General features: G+C 35.6%; 2 protein-coding genes across 6 annotated transcripts; both read right to left on the reverse strand.

Annotated features, from left to right (window-relative positions):
• Positions 1 to 839: 839 nt before the first annotated feature.
• Positions 840 to 3,459, reverse strand: LOC116113187 (pentatricopeptide repeat-containing protein At1g12300, mitochondrial-like). 5 transcript variants are annotated; one of them, XM_031399355.1, is made up of 3 exons: positions 1,784 to 3,459; positions 1,454 to 1,651; positions 840 to 1,291 (listed from the first exon to the last, which is right to left on the reverse strand). In XM_031399355.1, the coding sequence occupies exon 1, from the start codon at positions 3,451 to 3,453 to the stop codon at positions 1,870 to 1,872; it is 1,584 nt and encodes a 527-aa protein (XP_031255215.1). In that variant the 5' UTR covers positions 3,454 to 3,459; the 3' UTR covers positions 840 to 1,291; positions 1,454 to 1,651; positions 1,784 to 1,869. The 5 variants fall into 5 exon arrangements, with proteins under 5 accessions (XP_031255215.1, XP_031255226.1, XP_031255221.1 ...); XM_031399366.1 differs by lacking the exon at positions 1,454 to 1,651 and having other exon boundaries at positions 840 to 1,277; XM_031399361.1 differs by having other exon boundaries at positions 840 to 1,277; positions 1,454 to 3,459.
• Positions 3,460 to 7,404: 3,945 nt separating this feature from the next.
• LOC116113222 (pentatricopeptide repeat-containing protein At3g22470, mitochondrial-like) lies at positions 7,405 to 9,345 on the reverse strand. Its single transcript, XM_031399377.1, has one exon. The coding sequence runs from the start codon at positions 8,546 to 8,548 to the stop codon at positions 7,793 to 7,795; it is 756 nt and encodes a 251-aa protein (XP_031255237.1). The 5' UTR covers positions 8,549 to 9,345; the 3' UTR covers positions 7,405 to 7,792.
• Positions 9,346 to 11,257: the final 1,912 nt, after the last annotated feature.

Raw genomic sequence — 11,257 nt, forward strand, 5'->3', positions numbered from 1 at the left:
CAGCTTTCAATTAGTTAGCTTCCAATGGATTTCACCTAATAAATTACCAATTACAAACCGTCACGTCAAGATTATAAGAGAGATTGTAAAGGTAACATTTTCAATTAACACGTTTGCAATATTTTCCTTTGGTTGGCAAATCTTATATATGTATATTTAATGATTTTGTAACTTAATATTTAATGATTTAAGCTTTTGATGCTGCTTTTTGCTTATATAACAGGTGATTTGCACCCAAACTTACATTTTGTAACCAGTACTTTGGGGGATATTCTTTAATTTTCTTAAGTGCAATTGAATGCAACACCTAGTATCAAGCGCATACAAGATGCAAAACTAGTGGCAAGATTGGGGATTTATGAACTTGTCCATGAAATTCTGGAGGCCTATTTTTATTCCTTTTACTTTTATTGACAACGACAATCATGGAATATTTGAGCTTGCAGTTCTACATTGCCATTAAAAAAACTGTTTAATTTCATAAAGAAAAACGAATTTTCCTCAATATCATCTGACAGGAGCCAGCTAGAATTTTGAAGAATATGTAGAGAGAAACGCGAAGCCGACTGAATTTACAGAACACTCCACCTACTTGACGTAAAGGAAGGATGCAAATGAGTATATATTCCTTATCTTCTACATTTAAGGATTGAGTATTTGAGTCCTTGGTATCCATTTCTTGATTTCTCCTCTTAACCTATTAATTTCTCTCTATCTCCCTATCTAGACTTAATTCTATATTATCTGTCTGTGTTATTCTTCTCCTCCTTTATCACCCAAGGAGCAAAAATATTAGCTACTAAGACATTATAACTACCATCCAACATTTCACTGCATCAAGAATCTAATAGAAAATCATTAAACGGTAAATCCACAAAACAGATGCTGCAATGAAGTCTATACAGATTTGAGACAGATTTAGATGTAAAAAACAGAGACTCATAGCTAACTTAACAGCTTATTAACTAAGTTATAAGATTACACCGTTTGATAACCTTAGGGGGATCTTACCCGAGTCCATTTTCACACCATGCTGCTTCACAGATTTCAATGGCATTTTCACACCATGCTGCTTCAAAGAGTCCGCTACAGGAACTGCATATGTAACACCAGACCATATTTCTCTCAACTGCAATATTGTCATGTCAACTGTTCCAACAGGTAGACCTGATTGAGCGGCCCCTGCCATGCATCCATAATCTTTAAGAAATTATAGTTAAGAACCTTCTCCAATGCTCTTCTTGCTTTGTCTTCATCAGCTATCGTTGAAAGAGTGCCTGATCGTGCATAGCTACATTAGAGACATACCTGGTAAGTTCCAGTCTTATCAGATTTGAACTACAATATATATATTGAGAAAAAGAAACATGTGAAACACTATAACTAAATCGAGATTTATCACGCCTGGATATTTGAGAGTATCAATCAATGAAGTTAATCAGTTGCAACATACCATCGTCCAGGAAACCGATCAGCTTGAACAGATGAACTTGAGCGGCTACCATTATTTTCGTAGTTGAAGTCAGAACCATTCCCCAATTTCTTATATACAACTTTTTCTTACAGAAGTTTGCACCAGAAATAATCCTCAAACCCTTAAGACCTATTTCACATGCAAATGCTGATGCAGCCTACGATGCTGCCACCTCCACTATATGCAATTAAAACAGAAATAGATCACATATCGTATGTCTAATCAAGGAAGCCATCATTTTCAATCATCCCCATCACCATCCCTATCAAATTTGAACAGATGAAAGTGTTAACTGAACCTTCTTCTTACCGTAATTAACATAGAGCATTTGGGCAGCTGGATGAACTTTTGCAGGATTCTGATCTGAAAAAAGTTTAATACTCAGTAAAGTTGTATCAAGTAAACTTCAATTTCTCTTTTGGACCAAATTGAGGAAGCTGGTTCAAACATTCACGATAATTTTCGGCCTTCATAAGTAACTGCATGACTAAGGACATTATAAATTCAGTCGGCTTCACATTTCTCTCTGCCATTTTATGAAGGAGTTCAACAACTTTTGGCATCTCATCATTTTTTAGGAAACCAAACATGAGCGTACCAAATGTGACTACATTTGGAGCACAACCTTTTTCCTCCATATATGACAACAACTCATTTGCCTTTTCTAGTTCTCCACTGTTACAGAGCCCATTGATCAAGGTGGTATATAAAATCACATCAGGCCTAATCCCTTCTGAAATCATCTTTTGATAAAGACTAAGAGCTTTGTTGACCATTTTGTTCTTGCAATACCAATTGATTAAAGTACTGTACCATACAACATTAGCTCTATACCCCTCTCTAGTTATAGAATTCAACAACTCTCTTGCATAACCAATTCTACCTGCTAAGCAATAACCATTCATTAAAATGCTATAAATATAAGCGTCAGGTTCCACACCTTGTTGAACCATAAGTTGCAACAACCTATTTACTTCGTCCAGTTTCCCTTCCTTGCAAAGAAAATCTATGACCACAGTAAATGTCACCACACAAGGCTGCACACCTTGATCCATCATCGATATAAATAAACTTTTAACAATCTCCCAATCACCCACATGACAAAAACCATGAATTAGAACAGTATAAGTTACTATGTTTGGACTAATTCCCGAGCTCTTCATTTCCAAAAATAACTGTCTAGCCTTCTTAATTAATCCATCCTTACAAAGACCATCGATTATAATACTATAGGTAACCACGTTTGGCCTACAAGTAACACCAGATTCTTCATTTCCCTTAGCCATTTCTTCATGCAACTTAATGGCAACACTTACATTCCCAGTTTGACACAATCCACCCATCAAAGTCCCATAAGTGATCACATCAGGCCTACAACCAACAGTAACCATTTTCTTAAGCAACTCCATCGACTCCATAATCTTTCTCTCTACGCACAGACCTTTGATCAAACAAGTAAAAGTCACCACATCTGGGCTAAAACCCTTCTTCAAAATCACCCCAAAAACCGCAAAACTATCCGATGACCTTTCAATATTACAGAAGCAATTAATCAAAATTTTCAAAGAAATAAAATCTGGAGACAACCCAGTTGAATTAAAACACTTATAAAGCGAAATCATTTCATAATAATACTTCTTCTTAGCTAGTGCACCAAACAATATGTTGAATGATGAAATTGGAGAAATAGGTTGCGAATTAATCATGTAATAAAAAAAGTTCAATGCTTCATTCAGAGTAAAGTTACCCGATCGACAATTTTCTTTGAGGAATTTTGCAAGTGAGGATCGTTCAAGGGGTTTTTCGAAAGAATACAAAACTTCATTTTTGGAGCTTGAAGTTGTGAGGTTGTGTAAGTGAGCCAACAAAGATGAAATGTTCCCTTTAAGAGATGAGTTTTGAGAGATTGAAGATAAACGAAATGGGGATCTCAAAGCCATGTATGGAGATTGAAGAGTGTTTTTCGGAAGTAAGGTCATTGCAAACTTATGTAAAGTATCGATCTTTCCTTACCAAACCACCTTCTTGATTTCTAAAATGAGTGAATAACTTTTTCTCACCCCAAAAATGGCTTAACGACTTTTCCACCCACAAACTTTTAAAATATCATTTTACTATCTAAATTTGTATTTCGACGATGAACAAAGAGCAAATTCAATCCAAACTATTATGGCTTTTGAAGAGAGAAGGTCGATGAATATTTTGGTGGTAGAAGATTGTATTTGGTGGTTAGGTTTGATCGAAATTTGACTTGGGAGGAGCGGTTGCGCTAGGGATGGACATAGGCTAAGGCGAGGCTAGGGACCCCTGTCTTTGACCTCGGCCTGAAAGGCCAAGGAAATTCTCCAGTCTCGGCCCGTATCTCGAACGGAAAATTCAGAGAATCCTCGAATTAGGTCCAATCCCTAAATGAGGAATTCGGGGATTCCTCGTTTAGGGTTTTTCATTATAATTTTTTTTTTTAATTTATAATGATTTATTATAATGAATCAAAGTATCAAAATTATATTTATGACTACATTATACATATATGTAAATATATTATATATTAATGGTACAGTATTATGTATTATCGTATTAATAACAAGTATTAACATATGAATATATGATATTTATGATTACAGATAATAACATATGATGTATAATATATAATATATTATAATAAATTCTAAATAAATTATACCATAAATTCTAAATAAATAGCTACTATAATATAACAAGGGCAATTAGGTAATGGAATTGAAATAATGATTCAGACAAAAAAAAAAAAAAAAAATTATAATGATTTATTGATTTATTATAATCGATTAAAATATCAAATGGTATATATATACAAGGCGAGGATCGGCCGGGCTGAGGCGGGCAACACCAATCTCGTCCCCGAATTCGGGGACCGATTTTCAGCTTGGGCCTGACCCAAATCCGAAATAATTCGGGGAAACTTCACCCCGTTCGGGACAAGTCTCCATGAGGGTGGGTATTATGCCCATCCTTAGGCTGCATAAACCTTAATTACTCGATTGCCAGAGATTGATTGAGTCGGTGAGAGTAGGGTTTGAGGGTTTTTGGTAAGTGATGATCGGGAAAGATAACGATGGTGATGCGAGGTCGCAATAATGCCAAAACTGAAAATGGAATATAAATTTAGGTAATAAGGTAATATTTTAATACTTTATGATGAAAAAATGTCATTAAATTATTATTTAGGTGAGAAAAAACCGTTTACTCTTTCGAAAATTGTTCACTTAGCACCCTGAACGTTAAAAATGTAAATCCATGCTCAAGTGCTTCACGGGTGAAGGTGGTTTTCTACTAAATCCAAAATTGTCCGATGGATCAAACAAAATGCAACCAATTTATATAAGTATTCAAGCAGAAATTTTTTTTTACTTTTTTTTTTTTTAAAATTATAAGATTTAAATAAATCATAGTATTAAAGTTTAAATTTAATTTACAATGATATTAAAAAAAATATTTTTTTTCTTTATTCTTCAAAATTTTACATATACCAAAATTTTAAATATGGTACAGTAATTGTACTCATAATGAATTATAAATAATATTATTTTAGTAATATAATACTTCACATATTCGAATGTGATACATTAAAATTCAAGAAATTGTTTTCTACTTTTTAAAAGGTCATATGAATAATGTTTTGTTTATTATATAACAGAGTTATATCAAAGGACTTGAAGTTTAATATAATAAAAATAATCTAATTTATTGACGGACTTGAGGTTTAAAATAATAAAAATTATCTAATTTACAACATTTAAGGATCGATTTTGGTGAAGAAAACGTTATGTCTACGTGGAACAAAGTAAAATTTTTAATTTTGTATCACTATAAAAGCAAAAGTATGCTAAACATATAAAATATAAAGAATTTTCTTTTTTAACTCTAAAATCCCAATGATATTACGAAAATAAATAGAATAAATCTTTGAATTTTGTAGTGATTCCTGTGCAAGAAGAACCGGGTTCCACTCTCTACAAGAGCGTATGGTGACATGGGATCATAGAAGAACAACAAATTCCACCCCTTAACAGTGTGGATGGAGACATGAAGAATCCCTCCGATCAAAGATCACAATAGGTAAAAGAATTCTGGAGGCCTATTTTTATTCCTTTACATTTATTGACAACGACAACCATGAATTATTTGAGCTTGTAGTTCTACACCACCATGAACTTCCCTCAATATCATCTGACACTGAAAGGAGCCAGCTCGAATTTTGAAGAATATAACATTATGCAAAGTATGTACCTTCAAGTGAAATCTTGGGTACAGCACTCCAGATGCAGAGAGAATTTACAAAGACAACCATGATTTATTGACAACGACAACCATGGATTATTTGAGCTTGTAGTTCTACACCACCATGAACTTCCCTCAATATCATCTGACACTGAAAGGAGCCAGCTCGAATTTTGAAGAATATAACATTATGCAAAGTATGTACCTTCAAGTGAAATCTTGGGTACAGCACTCCAGATGCAGAGAGAATTTACAAAGACAACCATGGATTATTGACAACGACAACCATGGATTATTTGAGCTTGTAGTTCTACATCACCATGAACTTCCCTCAATATCATCTGACACTGAAAGGAGCCAGCTCGAATTTTGAAGAATATAACATTATGCAAAGTATGTACCTTCAAGTGAAATCTTGGGTACAGCACTCCAGATGCAGAGAGAATTTACAACGACAACCATGGATTATTGACAACGACAACCATGGATTATTTGAGCTTGTAGTTCTACATCACCATGAACTTCCCTCAATATCATCTGACACTGAAAGGAGCCAGCTCGAATTTTGAAGAATATAACATTATGCAAAGTATGTACCTTCAAGTGAAATCTTGGGTACAGCACTCCAGATGCAGAGAGAATTTACAAAGACAACCATGGATTATTGACAACGACAACCATGGATTATTTGAGCTTGTAGTTCTACATCACCATGAACTTCCCTCAATATCATCTGACACTGAAGGGAGCCAGCTCGAATTTTGAAGAATATAACATTATGCAAAGTATGTACCTTCAAGTGAAATCTTGGGTACAGCACTCCAGATGCAGAGAGAATTTACACAGAACTCCACCTATTTGACGTAAAGGAAGGATGCAAATGGGTATTTAGTCCTTATCTGCCTATCTAGACTTAATTCTATACGATCTATGCGTGTTATTCTTCTCCCCTCTTATCACCTAAGTAGCCAAAATATTATCTACTAGACATTATAACTACCATCCAAACATTTCACTGCATCAAGAATCTAATAGAAAATCGTTAAACAGTAAATCCACCAAAAATATTAAATGAAAACAGATGCTGCAATGAAAATATATACAGATTCGAGACATATTTAGATGTAAAAAACACAGACTCATAGCTTACTTAACAGCTTATTAACCAAGTTATAAGATAACACCGTTTGATAACCTTAGGGGGATCTTACCCGAGTCCATTTTCAGACCAGCTGCTTCATAGATTTCAATGGCACTTTGAAATCCCCATATCGACCAAATCTCTGTGGATCATAGTTACAGCAACTGCATATGTAACACCAGACCATATTTCTCTTGACTGCAATGTTGTCATGTCAACAGTTCCCACAAGTAGATCCCATTGACCGGCCCCTGCTGTGCATCCATTTTCTTTAAGACATTATAGTCAAAAACCTTCTCTAATGCTCTTCTTGCTTGGTCTCCATCAGCTATCGTTCACAGAGCACATGCACGTGCATAACTACATTAGAGACACACCTAGTAAGTTCCAGTCTTATCAGATTTGAACTAAAAAATATATATATTGAGAAAAGAAACATGTGAAACACTGTAAATAAATCAAGATTTATCAGGCCTGGGTATTTGAGAATATCAATGAATGAAGTTAATCAGTTGCAACATACCATCGTCCAGGAAACTGATCAGCTTGAACAGATGAACTTGTGCGGATACCAATTTTCATAGTGGAAGTCAGAACCATTCCCCAATTTCTCATACAAAACTTTTGCTTACTAAAATTTGCACCAGAAATAATCCTCAAACCCTTAAGACCTACTTCATGTGCAAATGCTGACGCAGCCTGCAACGCTGTCACCTCCACTATATGCACTTACAATAGAGACAGATCACAGGTCGTGTGTCTGATCAAGGAAGCCATCATTCTCAATCATCCCCACCACCATCCCTGTCAAATTTGAACAGATGAAAGTGTTTACTGAGAATTCTTCTTACCGTAACCAAAATAGAGCATTCGGGCAGCTGGATAAACTTTTGCAGGATTCTGATCCAAAAAGAGTTTTAACACTTTTGGACCAGAAATTGAGGAAGCTGGTTCAAACATTCACAATAATTTTTGGCCTTCATAAGTAACTGCATGACTAAGGACATTATAAATTCATTCGGCTTCACATTTCTCTCTGCCATTTTATGAAGGAGTTCAACAACTTTTGGCATCTCATTATTTTTGAGGAAACCAAACATGAGCGTACTAAATGTGACTACATCTGGAGCACAACCTTTTTCCTCCATATATGACAACAACTCATTTGCCTTTTCTAGTTCTCCACTGTTACAGAGCCCATTGATCAATGTGTTATACACAATCACATTAGGCCTAATCCCTTCTGAAATCATCTCTTGATAAAGACTAAGAGCTTTGTTGACTATTTTGTTCTTGCAATACCAATTGATTAAAGTAGTGTAGCTAACAACATCAGCTCTATACCCCTTTCCAGTTATAGAATTCAATAACTCCCTTGCATCATGAATTCTACCTGTCAAGCAATAACCATTCATTAAAATGTTGTAAGTATAAGAGTTGGGTTCCACACCTTGTTGAATCATAAGTTGCAACAACCTATTTACTTCGTCAAATTTCCCTTTCTTGCAAAGAAAATCTATGACCACACTAAACGTCACCACACAAGGCTGCAGACCTTGATCCATCATCGATATAAATAAAATTTTAACAATCTCCCAATCGCCCAGACGACAAAAACCATGAATTAGAATGTTATAAGTTACTACGTTCGGACTGATTCCCGAACTCTTCATTTCCAAAAATTAACTGTCTAGCCTTCTCAATTAATCCAGCCTTACAAAGACAATCAATTATAATACTATAGGTAAATACGTCTGGCCTACAAGTAACACCAGATTCTTCATTTCCCTTAGCCATTTCTTCAAGCAACTTAGTGGCAACACTTATCTTCCCTGTTTTACACAATCCATCCATCAAAGTATTGCAAGTGATGACATTAGGCCTACAACCAACGGCGACCATTTTCTTAAGCAATTCCATTGATTCCATAATCTTTCTCTCTACGCACAGACCTTTGATCAAACAAGTAAAGGTCACCAAATCTGGGCTAAAACCCTTCTTCAAAATCACCCCAAAAACCGCAAAACTATCCCATACCCTTTCAATATCATAGAAGCAATTCATCAAAACATTAAAAGAAATCAAATCTTGAGACAACCCAGTTGAATTCAACCACTTATAAAGCGAAATCACTTCATAATAATGCTTCTTCTTTGCAAGTGCACTAAACAATGTAGTGAATGATGAAATTGGAGAAATAGGTTGCAAATTAATCATGTAATAAAAAAAGTTCAATGCTTCATTCAGAGTAAAGTTGCCCGATCGACAATTTTCTTTGAGGAATTTTGCAAGTGAGGATCGTTCAAGGGGTTTTTCGAAAGAATACAAGACTTCATTTTTGGAGCTTGAAGTTGTGAGGTTGTGTAAGTGAGCCAACAAAGATGAAATGTTCCCTTTCAGAGATGAGTTTTGAGAGATTGAAGACGAACGAAATGGGGATCTCAAAGCCATGTATGAAGATTGAAGAGTGTTTTTCGGAAGAAAGGTCATTACAAAGTGCAAACTTATGTAAAGTATCGATCTTTCCTTTATTCATGATTTCGAAAATTGTTCACTTAGTAACCTGAAGGTTAAAAATGTAAATCCACGTTCAAGTGCTTTTCGGTTGGAGGTGGTTTTCTACTAAACCCAAATTCCAAAATTATCCGTTTGATCAAACAAAATGCAGCCAATTTATATAACAAAAATGCTATACCCACCCAACAATTGCATCGAAACACGTGAAATCCGCCACGTTGGACGGACGTGGCGGATTGAATACTAACATAAATGGACGGCCGTCCAACGGTTTCAGACGGGCGTCCATACATCCTGGACGGTCGTTCATAGCGGAATGGACGACCGTCCATAAAAAATTGATTTGGTTTTTTAAAAAAATCAATGGACGCCCGCCCAACTTTTATGGACGGGCGTATGTGGACGGGCGTCCATGTCAACTGGACGGTCATTCATAGTGGAATGGACGACCGTCCTTAAAAAGTTGATTTGTTTTTAAAAAAAATCAATGGACGCCCGTCCAACTTTTCTGGACGGGCGTCCAGTTAATATGGACGCTCATCCACATTATGTGGACGGGCATCCATACATCCTGGACGGTCGTTCATAGTGGAATGGACAACCGTCCATAAAAAGTTGATTTGTTTTAAAAAAAAAAAATGGACGCCCGTCCAAATTTTATGGACGGGCGTCCAGTTAATATGGACGGCCGTAGTCCATTTTTTGTGGACGGTCATCCATATAATGTGGATGACCGTCATGAAACGAAGCACTGCCGTCCATTGTTTGTGAATTCTTTTTATAAAAATAGTTTTAAAATATAACGGACGGTCGTCCACAAAGATGTTGAGAAGGTGGACTACTGAACAACCTACACTAGATGGACTGACATCCCCAATTTCTGAAATTTTAATTATTTTAAAATATAATGTAAATATGGATGGCAGTCCATGTAATTTGGATGGTCGTTTCTTGTGTATGGACGCCAGTCCATGTCGTTTGGACGGTCGTCTGCATTACATGGACTGGCGTCCATATTTGTTGAATTTTTTTTTGTTTCATTAATATTAATGAATGGCTTGTCTAATACGCTTCATTTGTAAGCGCCAAAAATTTTTCTTCTCTCCTCCTTCGTCTCCGTCGTTTGTTTTTCTTTTGTTCTTCGTTTGCGCCATTTGTTTTATTCGCTTCTCCTTCGTTGCTTTTCACTTCTCCTTCGTTGCGTCTCGTGATTCCTTCCTTCGACGCCGGTTGCTTCCTCAACAGCCAAGCACCAGCAGCAATAGCTCGTTTTATAAAGATAACTGAGAAACAGAACACTTCTATCAAACCTGTTAAAGGTCGGATTTTTTGTTAAGGTAATGATTTTTTGGCTTATTTTATATATTTATTTAGTTTCATATTCTATTTTGGATTGAATATATGTTTGATAGATAATATTTGTTGGCGACAGTTGTGAACTAGATTCGTGAACGTGAAAACTGGTATTAGTTGTGCATGAAATAACTGAATATGGAAGAGTCCAGTTTGCCTCGTTTCAATGATGTTGAGGTAAATTGTGTTTGAAACTTTTTTAAATATGGTGTATTGTATTGTTTATTATAATGTGTTGTATTAGCACATTCTAATTTTCTTTATTATAAAACCATTGAATCGGGAAAATGAATGTGATGAATTAGGAGATACGGGATGTGCAGAGGAAGAAGTGGAGCCTCATATTGGAATGGTATTTGATTCAGTTGATAGTTTGGTGAAGTATTACAAAAGGTATGGGAATAAAATTAGTTTTGAAGCAATGATACGTACGTCAAAGAAAGGAGATGATGGGGAGATAAGATACGTGACAGTGGCGTGTTCTTGTTCTGGGAAGGAGAGAAGTAAATGCA

The sequence above is a fragment of the Pistacia vera genome, unplaced genomic scaffold (genome assembly GCF_008641045.1).
Source record: "Pistacia vera cultivar Batoury unplaced genomic scaffold, PisVer_v2 Contig121, whole genome shotgun sequence".
In the NCBI taxonomy this organism is placed as follows: domain Eukaryota; kingdom Viridiplantae; phylum Streptophyta; class Magnoliopsida; order Sapindales; family Anacardiaceae; genus Pistacia; species Pistacia vera.